At 54.4% G+C, this 24,026-nt stretch overlaps 1 protein-coding gene across 4 annotated transcripts in view; it reads right to left on the bottom strand.

Moving 5' to 3' along the window:
* Positions 1 to 24,026, bottom strand: part of LHX6 (LIM homeobox 6) — a 42,954-nt gene extending 18,928 nt beyond the window's left edge. Inside the window, exons 1-9 of one of the 4 annotated variants that reach the window (XM_055271220.2) lie at positions 23,726 to 24,026; positions 22,491 to 22,562; positions 21,928 to 22,110; positions 21,445 to 21,566; positions 12,114 to 12,334; positions 9,301 to 9,401; positions 8,992 to 9,087; positions 8,624 to 8,798; positions 4,663 to 4,766 (exon numbers count right to left, since the gene is read on the bottom strand). In XM_055271220.2, coding sequence (XP_055127195.1) covers positions 4,663 to 4,766; positions 8,624 to 8,798; positions 8,992 to 9,087; positions 9,301 to 9,401; positions 12,114 to 12,334; positions 21,445 to 21,566; positions 21,928 to 22,110; positions 22,491 to 22,562; positions 23,726 to 23,809 — 1,158 coding nt within the window. In that variant the 5' untranslated portion in view covers positions 23,810 to 24,026. Of the gene's footprint in view, positions 1 to 4,662; positions 4,767 to 8,623; positions 8,799 to 8,991; positions 9,088 to 9,300; positions 9,402 to 12,113; positions 12,335 to 21,444; positions 21,567 to 21,927; positions 22,111 to 22,490; positions 22,563 to 23,383; positions 23,511 to 23,725 lie in introns of those variants that run through there. The other 3 variants (XM_063636023.1, XM_055271221.2, XM_055271222.2) reach the window with 3 other exon arrangements.

The raw sequence follows: 24,026 nt of genomic DNA, 5'->3' as shown, positions 1-24,026 counted from the left end.
GTTTCCTCATCTTTAAAACAAGGATGACAAAATCTCTCTCTGAGAATCAGAAAGATTCAATGAGATACAACAGCAGTAGCAAAAGCCTTCTGGGCATTTCACCCTGCACCTTCCGCGCCTGACTTCACGGAGGCCGCACCACAGTCCTGTGAGGGACTTCCAACACTATTTTACAAGGAGGGCACTCAGGCTCAAAGAGGTGGAAGCAGGTGAGCTCATGGGCATACAGCGAGGAAGAGGACCTGGCACTGGAGGCCAGGCCTGGCTCACGGCAAGCTCTCCCTACCAAAGCACATTGCCTCTACCTTCCCAAGGCCACCGTGACCATAGTGGCTGACTGCTTATTACCCACAGGGCCACGGGCTAAGCACTTCACATACGCTTAATCTTCACATGCACGAAGCCTAGAAGTGCGTGGCTCAGACACACTGGGTTCCCAACACACAGTAGGAGATCAGGACTGTTTGTCCCTTTCCCCCTCCCACTCCTGCCTCTAGCACTTGGTTGACATCTCACTGCTGCGGACACAGCCAGTTCCCTGAAGTTCAGGTCAAGGATCACTCGCTGGCTGGTCAATGGCAATGTGTCATTTCACAGTAAAGTGTGAGGGGCATCTAGTGGGCATGACCACATGGCTGTTCCCTTTTCTGATCAGGAATGTTACTTGCCCAGAATTGGTTATCACAAGGAGGTGATGGAGGAAAGCAATGATGATGATCTCCATAAGAGTGATCACGATCATAACCAACACCTCGGGGCATTTTCTGTGCACCAGGCTCCATGCTGGGCTCTTTACACACATTATGCATTTACTCTCTGCAGCAACCCTAGGGAATGGGAACTATTATTATCCCCAGTTTGCAGATGTAGAAACTGCAGCTCAGAGAAACTAATTGCATTCCCAGATCTCACAGGAAGGAGGTGGCAGAGCTGGGATTCCGAGCTGGCCTAACTCCAGAGTGGCCAGGGTGGGCATTCCTTCCCCACCCTGGCCACTGCTCCACTTTGGCCTCCAGAATGCCTGGCTTTTAGCCCTTATTAGGAAAAGCTCTCTCAAGAGTGGCGACCCTGGTAGGACCCTTCCCCTCCATGGGCCTCAGTCTCCTCCACTGATCAATGACAGCTTAGCCCTGATTTCTAAGAACTTTCCAAGTGTTGGATTTGTGGAATCAGGGGACACAACCAGGAAGAAATGTGGCTCTGGAACCTCACAGGCTTGTGTGGCCAAATGGTGATGCGGTGGAGGCAGGGGATGCTCCCCTGAGTGCTTAGAGCACTGTTCTCCTGGCCAGGCCAGTGCTGGTCTAGATGAGTGGGTTCAGGGGCCAGCCCCATGGGGACACTGAGTCTCCTCAAAGCTAGGCAGGCTCAGGCCTGGAAGGACTTGGAAGAAAGCCCAGACAATCCTGTGCTGGCCACACACATCCCACACCCTGCCGCCCACCAAGCCCCAGGAATTTGAGAGTTGTGGACAAGAAAAGTCCCTAGGAGCTGGTGGAAAGGCCTGACAGTGAGAGGACAGAAGGTCATGAAGGAGGGAGAGACACTTTAATGCAGACTTTCTGGATGCAAAGTTGGGGACACAGCCCAGCAAGGGAAAACTCTGGCTCAGCAGCCAAATCCAGAAGCCAGAAACTGTCTATAGCCAAATCTGACAGCCCTCCAGCGTGGCTCATCCCCCAAGCTGCATGAGACAGAACCACAAGCTTAGCTGAGCAACCAGGAGGCAAAGGCTCCTCTCCAAGCACTGAGCCCAGCCCTCTGCACCTCCAGGGTCCACTCCCTGCCCTCCATATAATGTCCAAGACCCTCTTTCGATGATCCTTTGTTCTGTGGCCCCTGTCGGCTCTCCCCACTTCCCTGGACCTCAGCCACACTGAACACCCCCCAAGGTCCCCTCCGTCCCAAGCTCCTCCATGCTTCTGGGCCTTTGCACATGCGGTTCTCTTGATGTGGAATGCCCTTCTTCTCGTCCCCTGTCTCTCCCCTAGAGCTCCCTGCCCCCTCTTCTGGGTCCTCTAAGGTCAAGTTTCTCGCCTACTCCAGCTGCCCATTCCCCTGCAATGTAGCTGCCCGCATTCTGTGCTAAGCCACAAGCAGCCTGAGGGCAGGGATCATGTCAGCTCACTTCTGCAGTCCCAGAGCCAGGTCTAATAGGATGAATCCCCTCCCACAGGAAGGGACAGCTCTGAGGCAGGTGGCTCTAGGATCCAGGTCAGTTCTGCCCATGCTCACATTGTGATTCTGGATGAGCACTGCTCTGTCTGAGCCTCCGTTTCTGCAAGTATGAAATGGAGGTCACCACAATCACCCTCCCAGGGAGACTATGAAGGATGAGGTCGGAGACAGGGCTGTGTACACAATAAAGTGCCGCACAAAAGGAAGTGATTACTGAACCGCGCAGACTTCAGAGTCCGACAGACTCGCTGCATCCCTGGACAAGTCATGTCACCTCTCGGAACCTGTTTATCTCTTTACAATGAGAAGGCCATCTCTATGTCCACAAAGTGGCTGGGAGGTGTGAACCAGATGCCATGTGAAAAGTAGCTGCCTTGAACAGAAGGAGCTCAACAAACAGCAGCTCTTCCTATGATAGTGACAGTCTCAGCGGCGATGATGTTCCTGGGGCAGGCTCACTCACTACAGATTCCGCAGGATTTTACATTAGGCACTACCATTTACTTACAAATGTATCTGTCCAGGGCTGTCTGTACCTCCACACCATACACGTTCTCCTGTGGTGCCCGGCACAGAGAGCTCAGTACATACTAGGTGTACTGAGCTCAATCAGGAGGCCGAGCCAGAGGTACCGTCCTAAAGGAGCTGTCCCCACCCCGGCTGCCCATTAGAATCACACAGGCTGAGTATTACACACGCAGATCCCTATATCGCACCCCAACAGACTCTCTGAGAGCGAGGCTTAGGAATCTCTGTATCTTTACAAGCTGCCCGGGTGATTCCGAGCACACCAAGACCGGGATCTGCTGAACTGGAGGGCTCCTGACTCCAGCCCTAACGCTCTGACCCTCTCCCTCAGGACCGCCACACCCACTGACCTCCAGGGATCCCTGCTTCCTACTGGGTGTCCTCCAACCCAGCAGTCTCTGAAGACTGCTACAGTGATGTTTCTGCAACAGGCCCTCCAGGACCCCACACTGCCGCAGCATAAAATACAGACTCTTCCACCTGGCAGCCTCAAGGCTCTCGCTTTCCTCCTCTCATCCTCCCAGACATGCCTGCCAACAATGCTGAATGGCTCAGGGTTCCCTGAGAGCTCTGGTGTCTCATGCTTTCCCTGATGGCTCAGCTTTCAGGCCTGGCCTTAGAGGTTGCCTTCTCTGGGAAGTCTTCCCTGCCTCTCTCCTTTGCCCCCTTCCCCCTCCCCAGCTCCCATGGCTTCCCCTGTCACACCGTATTGTACTGTTGGGATCTGCCTCCCTCTTCAGACTCTGGTCTCCTCAAGGGCAGGGAACACACTTTACTCATTTCCACTCCTGGTAACAGACTCAGGGATGCTGTGCACAGACAAGACATAGGAAATGTCTCCAAATAAACAAGTAAGTGAATTAAAAAATGCAAGGTTGGGCCGGGCACAGTGGCTCATGCCTGTAATCCCAGCACTTTGGGAGGCTGAGGTGGGTGGATTACCTGAGGTCAGGAGTTCAAGACCAGCCTGGCCTATGTGGCAAAACCCCGTCTCTACTAAAAATACAAAAAAATTAGCTGAGCATGGTGGCAGGCGCCTGTAATCCCAGCTACTACTTCGGGAGGCTGAGGCAGGAGAATCGCTTGAACCCAGGAGGCAGAGGTTGCAGTGAGCCGAGATTGCGCCATTGCACTCCAGCCTGGGCGATAAGAGTGAAACTCTGTCTAAAAAAAAAAAAAAAAAAAAAAAAAAAAAAAAAAAACGGTTCTCATTCAGTCTCTGGCTTTGAGCTATCTGAGCCTCAATGTTCCCATTTCTAAAATAAAGGGTTGTCTGAGAGCACTGGCTTTCGAGGCTAACTGTGAGGTGTCTTGGAGCTGGGAGGGAGGTGAGGCTCCTCCTCTCTCCATGGTTTGAGAGCAGCTCCATCCACCTTCATCTGCACTATGGACAAGTTTAAACAAAGGGTTGCATTGCTTCAGAAACAATACCTTGAAGCCCTGGAATGGCGACAGCTAAGCACCCTTTTAGAAGTACAGTCCTAAAGCCTGAGACAACCCGAAATCCTGGCTCCACAGAGGAGGCCCTGCCAGTTGACCAAGGTCACTGGCTGGCCAGCTATCCCCGAACCCCATCAGCTCAGGATATTCACTCCCAATAGACAAGAATGAAAAGGAGAAACCAGTGAGATGATGGGAAGTGGGGTGATGAGTGATATAAGCCCTCCCTGGAACCTCAAAGCTTGAGTAAAGGAAATTCACAAATCTGAGACAGAGAAGGGCAAACTGCCAGTGGGGAGCTGCAAGGAGGCCTTCGGAGTGGCCATGCACACAGAACATGCCAGCAGCCGCCGCTCCAGTGACTGCTGTGGGGGTGTGGTGGGGGTCTCAGCAGGCCAGGAAGACAGGGTCTGCCACAGTGCAGCATGGTACCAAATCGTTAACAGGGGATGCTGCCAGAAACCCATCCCCAGCAGGGTGGCTCTGACCCACCAGACCCAACCTGGCTCCATTTACCTTCTCACCCCGGTTGGAGAGCGGCCCATCCATATCGGCTTTGAGGTGGACTGGGGGTGCGGTGTAAGGCAGCCGGCAGTGCACCTGCCCGCACTGTACCTGACCTGTGGACGAGAGGATGCCTTGGAGCTCATCCCCCAGGCTGCACACAGGATCCCACTTGCCCTGTGCTCTACAAACTGGAGCCCTGAAACCAGCTTCATCTCTGCCACTTACCTCCTGGGTAGCCCTGGGCAACATTTCAGTAGGGTTGGTTGCGATGATCCTTTTTTATTTTTTTATTTTTTTTGAGACGGAGTCTCGCCTTGTCGCCCAGGCTGGAGTGCAGTGGCACGATCTTGGCTCACTGCAAGCTCCACCTCCCAGGTTCATGCCATTCTCCTGCCTCAGCCTCCCAAGTAGCTGGGACTACAGGTGCCCACCACCACGCCCAGCTAATTTTTTGTATTTTAGTAGAGACGGGGTTTCACCGTGTTAGCCAGGATGGTCTTGATCTCCTGACCTCGTGATCCGCCTGCCTCGGCCTCCCAAAGTGCTGGGATTACAGGCGTGAGCCACCGCGCCCGGCCAATTATGATGCTCTTTATAAAGAGCTATGTGAGAGTGAGGTATAACCATCTAGCTCACTGATAAACAAACACTCCTAAATATGTGCTTTCATATTAATGCACATGCAAGCAAGGCTGTACCCTGCCTATTCAGGCCCTGCAAGCAAGGCTGTGCCCCATCTATTCAGACCCTCCCTCAGTAAGTTCATATCTCTTAGGTATCACTATGACTTTACCCATGCCTCTTAGAGGACTCTGTACTCATATGTCACCTCTCTTTACAACTGCATCCAACACCAACACCTATCCCCTACCCTCCCTGTCTTCCTCCCGGCTTTATTTTGTTTCCTTAGCACTTTCATCTGACTTAACTGCATTTTTTTTTTTTTTTTTTTGAGACAGGATCTTACTCTGTCACCCAGGCTGGAGGGCAGCAGCATCATCTCTGCTAAGTACAACCTCTGCCTCCTGGGTTCAAGTGATTCTCCCACCTTAGCCTCCTGAGTAGCTGGGACTACAGGCATGTGCCATCACACCCAGCTAATTTTTGTATTTTTTGGTATAGAGGGGGTTTCACCATATTGGCCAGGCTGGTCTCAAACTCCTGACCTCAAGTGATCTGCCCGCCTCGGCCTCCCAAAGTGCTGGGATTACAGGCGTGAGCCACCACGCCCAGCCTGACTTACTGCATATTTTTATTATTTATTTGATATTATCTGTCTTTGCCAGCTAGAATGCAAGCTCCACGAGGGCAGGAATTTTCTGTATGTTTTCTAGATTCTAGATCTTTGTGGATTTCCAGCACCTAGAGTGAGGCATGGCATTTAGTAGGTACTCTTAAGTATGTGCTGAATGAATTTCCATACCATATTCCAACATCTAGAACTGTTGGGGAAAGTCCACCTTTGTGTCAGATCCAAATTTCTCACGCTTCAGCCTGTTTATCACTACAGCGGAGAAGTCCATTGCTGGTCTCTTCTTTAGGCTTCATTCTCTTTGGTCACAGGGAAAGGGCATTGTAGAGACACTTACAACTGATATATAAACCGGGACAAGTCACTGTGCCCTTCTGAGCCACAGTTCTCCCATTTGTAGAATAAAGGAGTTATATTAAATTGGGAGTTCTTCACCTGGGGTGTTCAAGGAGTCCATATACAACTTCAGATTACTTGGAAAATGTATGTACATCTGCATTTTTCTGGGGTCTGGTTCCAAAGCTTTTATCAGATTCCAAGCTCGAAGCCTCCAGGAAACTCAGTATTCTGTGACTTTAGTTAACTGCAGAGCAAACTCTACAGAAAAACTCATTTTTCTGGGGTCTGGTCCTAACACTTTCATTAGCTTCCCAGCTTAAGGCTTCAGAAAATTCACAACTGTAGTTTACCATAGAGCAAACTGCTGTGGTGACTCTCAGTCAGTCATGCAGCAAGAGGTGCAGGTGCACACACCCCCAAACTCTTCTTCCCCAAGCTGAGTTCCACCACAAGGGTAAGAGGAGAGGGCACCTCAGCCTCTTCTCTAAGCAGCAAAGACAGATCTAAGTTTGGTCAACAGAGTGTATGGACAGAGTCCTGGCAGGGACTCTGGTGGTCATGGCCCCAAGTCCAAAGGGATCATCTAGATTTTTTATTGACTCTACACCAAGTATTAGCAGGTAGCTCAGACCCCTGGTACTTATAGAGCCCCTGATCCTTGGCACCTTTAACAGGCTCTGTGCAGCCTGAATATAGTCATTGTTTAGAAAAGAAAGGGGGAAAATGTCGCTCCTACTGAGCAGATAGTTCAGAAATGGAACTATATAAAGAGACATGGTTTCCAACTGGCAGCCTGGTGCAGAGACAGGGCTCTGCACTCCTAGTTCTGCCAACCAAAACCACTCCCACCATCACAAGAGCAGCCAATACTTATGCGGCACTTGCTGAATGTTGAAGATTTTCAGTTACCTCATTTGATGCTCAGAACACTGCTTTGAGATACTCTTGACCTCATTTTTACAGATGAGGGAATGAGTATTCAAGAAACCCAAGAAACTCACCCACTGTCACACAGCTAGTAAATGGCAGGGCTGGGATGTGAAGCCTGGCAATCTGACACCAAAGCCCACACTCGATCATTAAGGCATACCAGCTCCCACTAACTTACAGTGGGCCCTTGGTTTCCTCATCTATTCAACGAGATGGTGGCCTCTGATGTTTAGAGACGCAGTCAGTAGAGTGTATGGCATATGGTCAGTAAGCAGCAGTTCTCTCTCTGATTTCCCTTCTTTTTCCCTCTTACGTGGAGCCAGAGAAGGGAGGATTTGTGTGTGTGTGCATCGTAGTCATTTATATTTTTTTGGTCATGCCCAGCTTAGAGGAAACAATTGATGGGAACAACTTCAAAGGGAAAGACAATCTGTGATAGGCACCTGCTCAGCAGCAGATGCACTGAACATTCATCCTCCAGAAATCCCCGGGGCTCCTCCCTCACTCCTCCAGGTTCCCACTCACAAGTCACTTCACCATGACCCGCTTGCCCCTGCATCTCTGCCACAGTGCTCCCTGCCACGGACATGCCTGCTCCCTCCCTATTACTTTATCATCTCCACCATCTCCCATGCTGGAGCGCAAGCCCCAGGAGCACAGCAGCTTTGGTCTACTGTGTTCACTGTCGTATCCCAGTGCAAAGAACACAGAAGGCACTCAAGATATAGCTACTGAATGCATGAATGGTGTCTCATGACCCTGTGAGGCAGGCATTATTGACATCCCAGGTTACAGATGAGGAAATCAGGGCTCAAGGAGGTTAGGTGACTTGCCTAAGGCCTCACAGCCCTGGACACTCCCACCATACTGGCCTTCTGCTCCCCAGAACACACCCAAGCCACGATGCTTTCTGGGCCAGGGCCTGCGTGCATCCCGTTCCCCCACTCCAGGTATCTCACTAAATCCTATCCATCCTTTCAGTCTCTGCTTGCTGAAAGGCAGCCCAGTCCCTTCCCTTCCACCCCGCAGCATCTCCGGTCACTCCTACCCAGCACCTTTCCTACAGGAATCATTCCACTTAAAACGACACGCTCATCTGCCTAGTTATTTTTCCATGCCCATCAGAACGCAGGCTCCACAGAGTTGGTACCTTGTCCATCCTGTTCTCTCTCCAGTCTCCGGGCACTGGCACAGAGTGGGTGCTTTGAAAGCATTTTTTAAATGGTTGAATCGCTTGCCTCTATGAAGGACCCCGCACCACTGAGGCAGAGCCGAAGATTTGACCCTTCTTCCCCCAACTCCTAGATCCAAATGACTTCGGGTCCCGCTTCTTCACCCACGAGGCTCCCCAAGGCCCCCCACCCCATGCCTCGGCCTCAGCTGCCCACGTGCGCTCCTCCGCGCCCCCTCCCCGCAGGCCCAGCGGCCCCCGGCGCTGCGGTTACTTACTCTCAATGTAGCCGTGCAGGGTGACCATGCGCGCCCGCTCGGGGCTGCTGAACGGGGTGTAGTGGATGTCGTCGGACAGGGCGGAGGGAAGGCGGGACGGGGGCGCCCCTGAGGGCGGCACTGGGTGTTGCGGCGTGTGCTTTTTATGACGCGCCCGGCAGTTTTGAAACCACACCTGGAACGACAGCCTCGGCAGCCTCAGCCTCGCGGAAAAGAGTCGGACGCGCCGCCGGGAGACCCCAGGCGGAATTGCCTCGTCGCCTCCTGCTGAAGGATGGCCACGTGCACGCACGACCCTCCGCGCCGAGCCCAGCTACGAGCTCCGGGGCGTGCCCGCGGTCCCCAGGCCCCGCCCACCCCCGTCCCACCTGGATGACTCTCCGGCTGAGGCCCGTCATGTCCGCCAGCTTTTGCAGCGTCTGAGCGTCGGGGTTGTTGTCCTGCGCGAACTGCGCCTGCATAACCTGCGGGGCGGGGAGGGCGGTGAGGCGCCCGCACGCAGAGACTCCGAGACCCCGGCCCAATCAGCGGCGCCAGCCCACAGGCCACGCCCCAGGCAGCTGCGGCCCCGCCCCGCCACCCGGGTCCGGGCCGAGGGGCGGAGCCAGGAGCCATTGTCGGCCCCGCCCACTTTTGGCCCGGCCCCCGCCCCCGCCGCCCACTGCTTGTAGCGGTACCTGCAGCTGTTCCGCGGTGAAGGACGTCCGCGCGCGCTTGGCCGGCTTGGGTTGACTGTCCTGTTCCGAGGGCACTGCCCCCTCCAACGTGAGGCCGTTCCCTGGGGGCGATAGAAGCAGCTGACCACGCGTCCCCATCTCTTCTAGTGGCAGCCTGGAAAGGACGGGGGTGGGGGGAGCTTGTCCCTGGAAGGGTCAGGAGCGGGAGTTGGCTGGGAGCAGGGATCCCAGGGTCCTAGTCCCTGAGCTCAGTCTTTGGGGAAGGGGTTTCTGAGCGTCCGCTCAGTACTGGACACTTCTTACACGACTGGACCACGTCTTACAGCCCTAAGGAGAGGTGGCATTACCTCATTATACATGGGAGGAAACAGGCTCAGAGAGAAGGAAAGCCCCTGCCCTGGCCCTTTCGACTAGAATCTGAAAGCTAGCTGACCCTAATGCCCCAAACTGGGCTCCCTGCTGGCGAAACTGGGGGACACCAAAAGCTAGAGGAGATAGGATGCAAGCAAGTAACGGAACTATGCTCCTAATTTTATAAAAATGAGCGGAAGGAAAAAAGGTTGTAAGAATATACAACAAGGTGTTGGCAGTGGTTTACTTCCCAGGAAAGTGATTATGGAAACTTTTTACTTTCAGTATTCCTGTAACTTTTGAGATTTTTAAAAACAATCATATGTTGCCTTACTTTTCTAAGGTTTAATTTTGTTAACCGGAGTATATGTTAGATATTCTCTTTCCACTCATATTACTTTTACAATCATACTAAAACACTAACCATATTCCCATTTTATTTTTAATACTTCATTGTTCTGAATATCCTCAAAATCTCAGAAAATTTCCATAAGCACAAAGAAGAAAATAAAAATCACCAGTAATTCCAGCACTCAGAAATAACCATTGTTCACAATTTATTGTAACGTTTTAATTAGGAAAAAATTATGTTGAAGGAAAAAAGCAAACACTGTAACATACATGGAAAAAATCTGAAAAGATACACATTAAAATATGAAGGAAGGCGGCATTTGGAGCAATCGTTATTTTCTTCTTTTTGCTTACCATCTTTTCTATTTTTTCTACAATGAACGTGTGTGTATGTGTGTGTGTGTTATGTTTAAAAAGTGAAACAGTAGCCAATACTGAGGGCTGATCAGTAAGAGAGATCGGAGGCCCCAGCTTTCAAGTTCCTCAGCATGTTAAGTCTGTGGACAGGTGTGGCTGTGAGAGCTAGGATGTAATTGGCAAGGCTATAACTACAGGTGGTCCTGGTTGGACCATGTGTGGAAGGAGCCTGTGGTCACTGATGGACCACAGTGTGGGAAAGCTCTGACTCCTGCATTTCCATCCCAGCTCTACTGCTGACTTGCTGACCACTGCAGATAATTTAATTGCCCACCACTGCAGATAAGCAGGCAGCAAGTGAAACCCAAGTTCACTAGATGCCCCCTTAGACCCACTTAGTCCTGATCCTGGCAGGAGAAAATGATGGCCCTGATATGGCCATGGCCGGGAACACTCTAACGGTCCCTGACTAGTCCCCAGGCTGGGACCTAGAAGTTGAGGCAGGGTAGTTTACTCCTCCCCAGAAGAACTGGGGATTGGGCAGACACTCTGTGGTATTAATGTCCCCTAGGAAAACAGGCAGGGCAAGGATTGGTGTGTTGGTCTTTTAGATGGGAAACTAAAACAGAGGCAGCTACATCCCAGAAGCCTCCTTGGCTTTATGAGATCTGATTAAGGTGCCCTAGAGCTTAGGGCCAAGGTGCTATGGTATGGTATGGTATGGTATGGTATGGTATGGTATGGTATGGTATGGTATGGTGTGGTATGGTATGGTAGTTAAGAGGCTGGGCTTTGGAGCTAGGCAAATCTACTAGTATGTAACTCTTGGCAAATCCTGTTTCTTCTTCTGCAAAATGGGGCCGTGCCACCTACTTCCTAGGGCTGTTGTAAGGATTACATAAAATAATCCCTGTTACAGAGAAGTTAGCAGCTTTCACAGACCCTAACAGGGAAATTAGAGAAAGAGTCCCTGCCTCTGCCCACAGCCAAGCACTGTCCTTTCCCAGCTCCATCCCGTCTGTGACTCCGTCCCCAGGATCCCTGGAAGACCTGGATCTTATTCCTGGGCAATCTGGGGAATCACAGTGTCAGAGCCAGAAGAGATTTAGGGATCATTCTAGTCCAGTATCTGTCTTGCACAGATTTGGGGACTGAGGCCCAGAGAGAAAAGGAAACTTCATATGTCAACACAGTATGTGAGAGCCTGGTCTCCAGACTCAGAAACCTGGTCCTTTCCCCTTGTAGTTAGAGACCCTGGTCCAGGATGAAAACCCTTCCTCAAACCTCTGGCTTGGAGCTGCTAGGATAGGAATTGGGAGAATGGGAGCCAAGTCATCTCTCTGGGACTGGCCCAAGCCTGGTCCCGGGCAACTGGAGGGGATGAGCCCCTAGGCCAATGAGAGCTGTTCAAAGGTGGAGTAGGCTGCCCGATTATGAGAACCATCTCTAGGTGCCTCCTGGCTTTACAACACATCAGCTCATCTATCTTTGGGAAGGTGTTCTGTCGTTAACGCCATTTTACTGATAAGGAAACATAGTTGCAAAGGAGGGCAGTGACTTCTGACTCCCAAGCAAAAGATCGACCCGGAAGTGCAAGATCTGTGCGCCGCCCCACCCCTACGCTGCCTGCGGGAAAGATACCGGGAAGGCCCAATCGGTAGAGGAGTGTGAGTGGTTCCTGGGGTGCTGGGGTGGGGTGGGGTGGGGTTGGAAAGGGCCGGGGGCAGAGGTGCCAGGCGGAGCAGGTTGGGTACCGTTCTCGGCGGCCCTCTTGAGGTTCTCAATCATGGTGTCGTAGTGGATGCGGCAGAGCACCTTCTCCTCGACCAGGCCGAACTCCTCACCAGTGGACAGCTGGCGCTTGCACGAGAAGCAGGCGAAGCAGGCCAGGTGGTAGGCGTTGCCGCGAGCTCTCCGCACCCAGTCGCTGGCGTAGATCTGTCGGCCGCACCGGGCGCACTTGGTCCCGAATCGGCTGCAGGTCCAGAGGACAGGCACGGGGTATCGAGACTCAGAGAGGCCAACCTTCCTCCTTCCACCACCCAATGGCCCGCCAGCCCCCAGGCTCCTGACCTCTAAGTCTTCAACTCAGGCATTAGCCTTAGCTTGGACGCACCAACCCTCTACACCTAGTCCCACCTAGGAGGTGAACTGGTGGGTGATTTTTATTTTCTTCTTGGTGTTTTTCTGAATTTTCCAAATTTTCTGCGATGGTCACTTATATTTGCATATTAATTTGTTTGTTAAAAATACATCACAAGTTAGAAAAAACACAATAATAGTAATAATAGGCAAGTTGTTGAGCACTTACCACTTGCCCAGCAAGATTCTAATTGTTTTGCGTTGATTATCCCAATTAATCCTCATTTTGCAGGTGAGGAAAATGGGGACCAGAGAGGTAAAGTAACTTGCAGGAGGTCACACCGTTTGCAATGATAGGAACCCTAGCCATCCTGACTCCAGAAATGAATATAAGCTATAGCACCAGCTGTACAGAAGTGCAGTTTCTTAGATAAACAGACAGATAAGCACTTACTGGCTTTGTGACACTGGGCAAACTGTTTAACCTTGAGTTCTCGTTTTCCTTGTCCTGCACTGAACTAGATGACAACAGCAATGACTACTACTGTTTGTTTAGTGCTTTGCAGTTGGCTAAGTACCCAGCGAGTCCCTCTGGAGCCTGTGGCATTCTATTAATAATACTAAATGTTAAAAAGACAAAAATAAAAATAAAAAGCCCAGATCGAATGTCTTCTTGCCCCTTAAGCCTTCCTTGACTCTACGACTTCTCCTTCTCCCTTCTGGTTTTGTAGTCTGGCAGTTTGGGTGCAGCTGCCTCCAACACCAGACTGGAAGCCCCTCCAGGAGGCAGCAGAGTCTGGTTTACTCCATCCCAGAAGTCAGCCCAGGGCCTGATCCCAGGCACCAGGGAATGTGTGTTCTTTAAAGTGGATGACTCACCTGTGACTCTTTCCCAACCCTGGCAGCCTGTTTCCTCTGGTACACCCTCTATTTCAGAGAATGGTGCCACCACTTGCCCAGCCCCTGAAGCTTGAAAATCATAATCATGCACTCCTCTCTCTCCTCAACCCCTCATCCAGCCAATCATTGATGCTGTTGGTTCTGTTTCCCAAGTATCTCTGGGATCCATCTCCTTCTCACCATCTGCACTGTTGCCCTCCTAGGCCAGGCTCCCATCATGCAACCCTCACTGTCAACCTCCTCCTGGGTCTCCCTGTTTCCAGTCTCGCCCCTGCCAACCCATCCTCCACAGAGCAGTCACAGCAGTTTCCAGCATGCACATGAAATCCTGTTTCTGCCTTGCTTACAATCCTATGGTGGCTCCACTCTATCCTCAGGATCTGGTCCAAAACCCTTGGGGTTTGGAAAACCCAAGCGACCACATCCTCTTCAGGCCCATCTCCTCCCTAACCTTCAAGATATGCCGCCCCACCATCCAGGCATGTGTCCCAGTCAGCCACAATGGAAGGTCACTCCCAGGTCTTTCTGGCCTCCTCTGAAGCACTTTCCCACCCCGGGCCTTTGCACTGACCTACCCTCCCCCAGAGTCCCACGGCCCCCTGCACCGCTCTCTCAGCGCTGACCACACTGGTTTGTAAATGTTTCGTTTCTGGCTCTTCTCTTCCACCCCTTCCACCTTCCTAGAGTTGGGGGCCCGGGGTTGGGGGTGGGGGACCAAGAAGATTTGCCTCTGCGTCCCCAGGGCCGGCACCCCTCCACCCGGGGGAGCATTGGGAATCGCTTGCGTGTGCACGGAGGAAACAGTCCGGCAAAAAGGCTCTGGTTACAGCCTGCCTGCCTTGGCAAATTCAAGCAACTGTCGGTTGAAAAAAACAGCGTCGGGTTGGACTGAGTGCAGGAGCCCAGAGGCTTCTGCCAGTCTCCGCTCGCAGATTCAACCCCAACCCTACTGTCTCCAACAAGCAGCGCGACAGGACCCTTCCGCGGCCAGCGCAGTTCCCTCAGGAGGCGCTGAGCATCTTCGTTGAGTCCACCGCTCCCCTAAGCAGAGGCGGTTCCGGACCTCGGAAATGCGGCTTCCCCAGCGGAGTGCCCAGCCCAGCCCACGGTCTCTGTTCCCCGTCCCGCAGTAAAGGGGAGAGGAAACAGCTTTGCCCAACCCAGCCTACTCCCTCCCGAAGAGCCGACCCCGGGTTCCGCCACCCGGCTGGTGGTATCCGGATTGGGAGCACTTTCTGGTCTCTGAGGGGAGGCTGGCTTCCGATTATTTGTGCTGCAGGAGGAGGGGGAGGCCAGCCGCGCTCAGAGCCCTTACTACGGGCCGGGGGTCCTGGGGCTCAACGTTGCGCCCACTCGGCTTCGTCGCAACCCGGTGAGGTGGGGACTGTGGCATCCGGTTTTCATACGAGGAATCGAAGGTTCAGAGCCGGCGAGTGATTTGCCGGAAACTCCACAGGGTATGGGGCTGAGGTTGAGGCCCCCTCCAAGGTGCAAAAAGTACCTAGAACCTGCGGAGCAACTGGACTGGCGACGAGGAAAGCTGGAATCCCGCATGGATGAACAGGAAGCGGGGCTGGTCTGGCAGCGCCGCGTCCTCACTCCGGGCCGCTGATTCTGGAATCTCCAGCGCGCGGGGCCAAGGGCCCACCCTCCTGGAGAAGGCGGTGAGTGCGTCCTCAGGGAGCGGACAGAGCCGGAGCAGGGAAGGTCATGGCCATCAGAAGCCGGGCAAGAGCGGCTGAGCCTTCTGTGCGCTTGGCTCGTGGGATTCTTTCCCCTTGGCCAGGGACACGTCAGACTCTCCGCGCACAGCGATCTTCCTGCCCCGCGAGTCCCCGACGCCCGAGTCCGTTCTGCGCCTACACAGGTATGTCACAGTGTCCTCATACCCTTGGTCCGAGGTCGGCGCCGCTAGTGAACTCTCAGCAACTTTCTCATGCTCCGCGTGTCTCCCGAAATGCTGGAAGCTGTCCCAGCTGTAGGATCCTCCTGTGCTCCTCGTGGCTCAGCTCAGTTTACGAAATCGTCCTCGCGCCGGATCCTTGAGGTGGAGTTAGGGGGGATTGTGTAGGTTTGGTTGCATTGCAGACTGCCCTGCAGCGTGTCCCTCACCCAGGACAGGAGGCAGCAGCACGAAGGGCGCGAGGAGGCTTATCGATCCAGGCTCTGACAAAACGACAGGCTCCTTCCCAGGCGGGCTGCGAGGCCGGAGCCACCGGATTCCAGAAACAGCGAAATCGGCGACGGAGACAACGAAACTTCAAGAAAGAGATGTGCAGGAACTGCCACCAGAGAACCAAAGGGATTAGGGGGTGTGTCCACTGCCACCCCAGCCTTGCTGTGAGGTCCGGGCCTTGCGTCCCTGGATCCCGGCGTGTGAAGGGCCTAGGTGCAAAGGATGCGCGGCGCTTTGGGGAGAGGTGTTCGACAGATACTGCTCATCCTGGCAACTGCTAAAAGGAGTAAGGTGGGCGTCGCGCACCGCAGTGCCCTCTACCCCCTGAAAGGAGAGCAGAGATATCTGGGTACTCGTGGTTATATGAGGGGAGCTCTGCGCCTTTGACCAAGTCAGACTCACTTTCCCAGCCTAGTATGCTGGATACCTAGTAAGCACTTGGTAATTATTTGTTGGATGAATGAGCTTCAACGAAAGAGCCCATCTGAGTTTCACCTCGACCCCTTCTCCCACTATTAAGCTACCCCTTTTCTGCACAAGGAAACCAAACCTCAGAGTGGAGACGCCAATGTTAGTTACTAAGCTATTGAGCCGAGAGGCCGAAACTCAAACGGAGGTTCACTTATTTTAGGTTCGAGACGTTCTTGAAGGCCTTAGATCCTGTGAGGCGAACAAGGTGGGTTGGAGGTGGAGCCCTACCTATTCTCTCTGCTCCTTCCCTTCTAGGTAAACCCGTAGGGGAAGAAGCCAGGGGGGGAAATAAAAACCCAGAACCAGCAATTAAGAGGTTAAAACGACCGCTTCTCGGAGGTCCCGGCCCCGAGGCTCCTCCCCCAGCTCCCCTCTCGGCTCTCCCAACATCTGTCCCCCAACAGCTGGCCGCCGCTGGGCCGCTCTCTGCCGCGGTGGGGGGCCGTTTCCCGCTCCGCGCTTCCCCTGGGACCCTCGCTCTGCGGGAGGGGGTAGGGTTCTCCCGCTGGAGCCCGCGACAGAACTTGGGCTCAAGGCGGAGGGCCAGAGAAGGCTAGGGGCTTGCCTGAAGTCGTTTGGGCCTAGCTGGGAAGAGGAACTTTAGCCTCCAGGGCACTCACTGAACCCCCACCCCCATAAACACGAGGGGAGGCAGTTAACCCTTTACTCCCCACTCCCATTGTCAGAAGGCAGGAGGGCCAGGGACCGCAGTGACCTGATATTGACAAAGGTGCTCCATTCACAGGCCTCTGAGGTCACTCCTGCCCAAGTGTTGCAAGATCACCCAGGGAGCCACACATCAGAAAACACAGCGGGTGTGCCAACCAAACTGGGCAGGGACTCTTAGGATCAGCAGAGAGGGGCCCCATGATGCATAGATGGGTGGCTGATATATCTCACCTATAGAAGAGTATGGGGGTGTTTAGGGGCAGGGATGGTGGAGCCAGGCAGCTGTAGGGCTTATCTAGTCTCTACCACTTAGCCGTGTGACCTCATCTCTCAGGGTCTCAGTTCCTCGATCCCACCCCCACGCCACCATAATGTGGGATTATGAGAGTATCATACACACAAGGTGGACCTGAGAATTAAATGAGATAAAGCAGGTAAAGGGTTAGCCCAGTTCCTGGCTTAGACAAGAACTCCATACATTCTGATGACTGGTGTCCTGTGTGACTGCAAGCAATGGCACTTTCCCAGGACATTAGTCTCCCCAACTATACAACGGGCATGATGTTCCAGCAGGCTGAGGGAGCCAGGTGGGCACTGCAGATCGGGCCATGCCCTATTGTAGGGTAGCAGCTGCAGGTATGGGAAGCTGTCCGGGGCTGTGGTTGTTGGTAGCAGGGGAAATGTGAATGTCCTGGAAAGGAGCACTATTTTTCCTCCAGAATTTTCTTCCATTTTTGGAAGAAAACAGAAAGAAAATGGTCTTCACAAAAAGGTGAAGAAATTAAGAGTCCCATCACATTTTCTGGTGATATTTTTTTTTTTCCTGCTGGGAATCTCAGGGAGTAAGGGGAGGTAGGGATCTGGTTGAACCCACAAGGGTTGGTAAGGACCCTGTTTAGAGTGTGAATTGGAGAAACTGAGGCAGAGTCCAGTGGCCTGGCCAAGGACACGCAGCCAATGACAACCAACCTCTCCCAACAATGCAAGTGAGCCAGGAGCAGCACTGGACCTCCATGTCTCCTCTAAGCTTTGCAGACTCTCTCCCTGGTGAACTTGGAGTTCCTTCCTAACCTTTAACTCCCTGAGCCACCAGTGCTAGCTCTGCCAATGGAGAGTGAAGGAGGGTCTATAAGATGATGTCAAGGAGGGACAAGGTGGGGGATAGAACCTAGGTGACCCTCTTCCCTGGGGAAAATACCAGAGGTTAGAGGACCATGGGATCTTCATGCTCCCCCTCCATGGGGCCTTGGCCACTCCCTCCTCCTTGCCCCATTGGGAGCTCTTGGCCTCTCTTTGGGCAGAGTGCTCCAGTCCACATCCTACCAGACCCTTGACCCTGGGCTTCAGGAAACAGAAGCCCAGAGAATCTCAGCATGTGACCCCTCCCTGGGCCCCAGCTCCTTAGAGGAAAATTCTGCCTCCCACGCCACCATTCACACTCTCTCCAGGAAGAGCTTCCTCATAGCAGCCACCCAGAGCTTGGGCTGCAGTGCAGTGCAGACAATAGTCCTTGCCTGGCATTCGACCGGCTTTTTCTTTTCCCTTTTTGTGGGTTTTATTATTTTTGTTACAGGTGGGGCTGCCAGGGATGGGTTATGCCTGCAGGGAGAGAAATGATCAGAAGAGCCACAATTCTACCCTCAACCCAGAGAATGTGAGTTTTTACTGCCTCCATTTTCTTAACCAGAAATCTGGTTTAGTTTTGCTTTCAGGGCTCTTGTCATTGGAAAAAGATTAGTGCTCAGAACCTGCAGCCCAGAAATGGCCCAGTCCCATCCCTCCAGGCAGGCTCTGCTCCTCAAGCTGCGTGGGGAAATGCCATCGTGGGCTTGTGCCCAGCATGCACCCTGCCAATGATGACAATTGTGATAATCGAAGCGTTCATACCAACCATCATTTAGGGAACCTTTACGGAGACTTCCCCCCAACAGTGGCCTCTTTGGCAGCTCTGGGAGACAGCCTCGGAAAGGGCGAACTAAGGGCCGAGAGATGCAGCAACTTGCGAAGGTCACTACTGGCCAGACTGGGCCCAGTCTCCTGCCTCTTCCCACAGTGGCTGCACACCCTACTCTCTACCCCACTGCAGTAGGAAGAGGACTCCAGAATAAGGGGAGGCTCTGAACAGTGGAGTCAAGATCCGTGTTTTGACTAGTTTCAAGGTCTAGTAAAGCACAGTATCCAAGGAGGCTCAGTCCAGCATGGGCATGAGCTAGGGCTGGAGAAGCAGAAAAGAAATTTGGGCAAGTAGCGAATAAGACTGCCAAATCTATTGTTAGGAGAGCCAGGAGAGGTGTCCTAGTGGTGCCTTAGTCTGTGGGAGAGACCCAGACACCATTCTGCTGGGTTCCCAAGCTGGCACCTTGAATTTAGTAGCTGATGAATCCAAGGAGCCCCCAAGCATCATCTGGCATGTTTTTTTGTATGTTTGTTTGTTTGTTTTTTGAGACAGAGTCTCTCTCTGTCACCCAGGCTGGAGTACAGTGACGTGATCTTGGCTCACCACAATGTCCACCTCCCAGGTTCAAGTGATTCTCCTGCCTCAGCCTCCTGAGTAGCTGGGACTACAGGCACGTGCCACCACACCTGGCTAATTTTTGTATTTTTAATAGAGATGGGTTTCACCATGTTGGCCAGGATGGTCTCGATCTCCTGACCTTGTGATCTACCGGCCTTGGCCTCCCAAAGTGCTGGGATTATAGGCATGAGCCACCGCGCCCGGCCCATCTGGCATGTTTTATACCAACTGGAGTCAGGCCTAGAGCAGGGAGGTGGCTAGACAGTGACTGTAACCTCCATTTCCTGTCCTGGCCAAACCAATACTCAGATGGGACAGTGAGAGGAGACATCACACTCTGGTTACACACCATTAACCCTTTTCTGACTACATACACACAGACACACACACACACACAGCCGTCCAGATTCACAAATATGTTCATATCACCCCCTTCATCCCTCAGTGCCTGGGTGGAGGCCCTTAAGCAGGAATGCCCCCTCAGAGGAGAGGGTGGGAATGGAATGATGGAATTTCAGAATCCCCTCACCTCACCCTCTCACCTCCAGATCCTAGTCCAGATATAATCCTGTCCTCACCACGTTGCGTGCACACGCACACACACACACACACACGCACACACACAGTCTCAACATTCACATACAGACACCCACTCTTGACACCCACACATGAACTAAAAGACAAACGTTGGTCCATAAAGGAACACACATGCTATTTACACACCCCCAACCCTGCCCAGTGATGCTTTCCCCAGCACTACTGCACAGATCCCAGACAATACAGACACACAGGCACTTCTTGCACACTGAGTCCTAGGCCACCTGGTTGAGCTGCCCCCACCCCACCCCAGCTGCACACTCTTTCACATCCATCCCATAACGGAAGAGTCCGTCTCTTTAACCATGCTTCTCATGGTTTTTTCAGAGTACCCTTGCCCCAAATGCTGCCAACCTTCCCCTAGACTCAAGATCTTCTCTTTCCAGATCCCTGGAGGCTCAATGCCAGTGCACAGGAGGAGATCGCCTTCCACCATATTCCCTGACTCCCAGAGGCTCTTTCTAGGGCAGGGGTCTGGCCAGGAAGACTGAAGCCATGACATCTTCCTATGCAAGGATAGGAAAGATGTCTGTGGGTTGGAGGGTAGTTACAGGGAAGCAGCTTTCTCCACTTTTTGAGACAGCACTTGGGAACAAGCATCCCTCTCAGGAAGCAATTCTCCACCATTCTCCTCTGATCCTATAGGCCTGGTGGTCCAAGCCGCAGGCCGGTTGATGCCTCCCACTGGGATCAGCAGACAAGGCCGTGACCCTGCAGTGACCTCGACCCCATAATCAGGTCAGGTCCGGGCTTCATGGCTAGAAGCGAGACCCAGGCAAGTGGCCAAGACGCGGCAGGACAGGAGGATGCGCCTGGCTGCTGTCGGCTGCTGGGACGCGGCCTGCAGTACGGAGAGCGCAGCCCGGGGTAATCCCACTCAGGGCTCTGGGTGCCCGGCTCTCCCACTTCCATCCCGGCGGCCCAAAGGCAAGGCCTAGACCCTAGAGAGGCCAAAGTCGGGCCAAAACAACAGCGAAGCTGGGACGGAACAGGCGCCGGGGGCCTGCGCATGACCCCAGACTCGGAATGCGACACTCCAGTGACGCCGGGGAGTGAGTTGAGATGGAGCCGGAGACAGAGATTGGGGTTCAGGACGAGGCGCTTGGGTATGGGATCGGATCTGAGACGGTTGCGGCGCTGGTGCTTTGGGCTGGACCAGACTCGAACCCAGAGCGGAGCCAGGGTCAGAGCCAGGGCAAGAGTCCGGAGCCCAGCTCAGCGTCCAGCCAGGGAGAGACCCCAGCATGACTGACGTCCGAGTAGGGTTGGAACTCGAAGCCCAAGCGCAATGGAAATGCAGCCGGACGACGGCTGGGATCCGAGTGGGTCCGGGCCAGAACTGGGGACGTCAGAGCTCCACCGAGGCGCTCGAGGTCGGAACTGGAGCCTGAGACTTAGGCAGGACCCGAGGCAGAGCCAGAGACGATACCGAAACCCAATGGACCGCGAGGACCGAAGGCAGATCCGGGGCGCAAACCTGTGCAGGCACCAGCGCGCTGCCTGGAGCTCTGGGTTCGCGCCGCTGAGCGCCGGCAGGCTGGACCAGCGCTGCGCGCCGGAAGTGCACTTGGGACGCTGGGGTCCTGGAGAAGAGACCACACGCCGCAAAAGTGGCCTCCGAATGCGCCCGGGGCCTGCCCTCGGCGACACTGCTGGCCCGGCGGCCGCAGCCTACCTGAAGTAGTCCATCTTGCAGAAGATCTCCTTGTTCTTGATGTAGCAGCTGTTCTGCTGCCTCAGCGACGTGCGACACACGGAGCACTCGAGGCACCGCACGTGCCAGATGAGGTTGTTGACCTGGGGAGGGGGCGGGGACGGAGGTCGGCTCAGCGCGGGCCTCTTTCACGCCGGGCCCCAGCCTTCCCGGTCCCATTTGCAGTCAGAGGCGCTGAAGCTCAGAAGGTGCATGCGATTCCCCTATTTTTCTCCCGTAATACTGAGACTCAGGGAAATTGAAATAAACTCTTCTTATTTTTCAGACGGAAACCGGGGGCTCAGGCAGACCCTAAGTCTTGCCCAAAGCTTCGCACTCTGGCAGGCAGCCGTGGAGCCAGGATTTGGAAGTAAGAGGACCTGGAGCCTGCGGTGCTTCCCTGCAGTCTCCTGCGCTGCGTCCCACGCCCAGACAACACGCACGCAACACCTACCCCTGTCTCACCTTGAGCAGATACCGGTCCAGGATCTCGAGGCCGCAGCTGGAGCAGATGTTCTTGCCTGCAGACGGCACGGAGGAGGCGGCAGAGGGCGGTGAGCAGACAGATGGTGTGCTGGGCGTACATGGGGAGGCCTGACCCTCGTCCTTGTCCAGAGCTCCTGCCAGGGCTTCGGCGTCAGACTGAGCCTGCGGCGGGGGAGGGAAGGAGAGAGGAGCGCTGACCCGGGCACCCAGAGTTGGGGCTGTCTTGGAGACAAATCTGGGGCCCCCGAGCACCAATTGACAACGAAATCTCCCCGGGACGATGCGCCGTAGACTGAAGGACAGGGATGGAAGGGCCTATTGGAGAGGAAGGGACGGCCCCAACTTTTAACCCGCGCATTCTGGGTGCTGGGAGCGGTTAAAGCCAACATTCCCTGCCGCAAAACCGAGGCTCAGAGAGGGGCGGCGCCCGCCGGGAGTCCCCCAGAGCGTGAGCAGCGGTTCGTGGCCGGAAAGCCTGGCCAGGTCCCCAGGGCCGGGCCGCTGGAGGACTGGGCACCGCAGGCAGGGCCAAACGGACTCACCATGGCGGACGGCGCGGTCCCTTCAAGACAGCGGGTGGTCGCTTTGCAGCCGGACCCTGGCTGGGCCATCACCTGGGGGAGGGGGGAGGGAACGCAGGCGGCGGCGGCTGCTGAACTGGCTCCGCGCAGCCTGAGCCCAGCGCCTCCCCGCGCCTGTTATATAAACCGGCGCCGAACAATGAGTCCTAACTTTGTAGTGGGCATTTAAAGCCCTTCCCCACAAAAGCGGTGTCTCTCTAATGAAGCAATTTGAATTTGGATTGGATTTTTTCCCTCTCTCTCCCCCTCTCCCTGCACTTAACCCGTGGCTCTTGAAGTAATCGCTTAGTTCCCTTGCAATCCAAGCCTCTGAGGGGGGGAAAAAAACACGCGCACACACACACAAACTACCTGCAATTAGAAATTGTCGTGAATGCCCAAGATAAGAGGTAGCCAGAGTGTCAATTCCAACTGTCAATCAGTGAGATCCATCAGGCCGCCCAAAGAATTGCAAATTTGATTTTTTAATGGTAGTAATTAAAAATCGAATTTTTTCTCTCTCCACCCACCCCCCCACCCCCCTTCCTCGCTCCCTTCTCCTCTCGGCACAAAATGCAAAAAGGAGAAAAGAGAGAAAGAAAGAAAATAAAAAAGAGATGGGTGAGGGGCGGAGGGTGGTTGAAGAAAATAAAACCCCTAGCGCGGTGAGCACCCGCCCGCCCGCCCGCCTGACACGCGCGGCGAAATTGAAGCGGCGATATTGACACGGATTCAGGCGCCTTTCGAGGGCCAGTCGGAGGGAAACCCGGAGCAAAAAGGGAGCGAGATTGGGGGCGAAACGGGACCAAAAAGAGAAAAGAGAGGCGCTCAAGGGGAGGAAAAAGCACCCTCCAGCACCTCGGCGCGCCCGGTACCGGCCCCGCGTCGGGATTCTCAGCGCTGCGCCCGCACAACCCCCGGCGCATCGGCGCTATCAGCGCCTATTCAGACGGACAATACCGGCCTCGCCTCCTCTTGATTCGCCTGTGTCTTTACTAAATCGCTTTTTGAGAAATTCCTCCAGCATTTGCATAATGTGTTCCCGCTTTCCGCGACCCCCCCTCGCTCGCGCGCGCTCCCACACTCACAAGCACACACTCACAGGCGCACCCTCGTACCCCTCCTTCCTGCAACCGTCCGCCACCCTGCTTGGCCCGGCTGGGTCCCGGACCCTCGACCCCGGCCCGGGCCGCTCACCCAGTCGTTCGCCGGCTCACCTGGTCGGTGGCGGGGCCGCCCTCGGCCGGCAGCCGGCAGCCCTCGGGCAGCGCCGGGGCGGCGTTCTCATGCTTCCAGTACATGGGCCGGGGAACCTCGGGCTCAGCGGGCGCGCAGCGCGGAGAGCTGCGCCGAGGGGGGCCACAGCCGCAGTGGGAGCAGAGGCTGCTGCAGGAGCAGGAGGAGAGCGGAGGCGCCGGCCCCGCCGCCCCGGGCCCGGCCCCAGCCCCCGCCCCCGGCCCGCGCGCAGCCCCGGCCTCCCTGGCTGCTGCCGCCGCTGCCTCGGAAGAAGGTCCCGAC

The sequence above is a fragment of the Symphalangus syndactylus genome, chromosome 3, assembly GCF_028878055.3.
Source record: "Symphalangus syndactylus isolate Jambi chromosome 3, NHGRI_mSymSyn1-v2.1_pri, whole genome shotgun sequence".
Taxonomy (NCBI): Eukaryota; Metazoa; Chordata; class Mammalia; order Primates; family Hylobatidae; genus Symphalangus; species Symphalangus syndactylus.
Note: the sequence above shows the minus strand (reverse complement) of the source record. Positions and strands in the feature narration are given on the sequence as shown.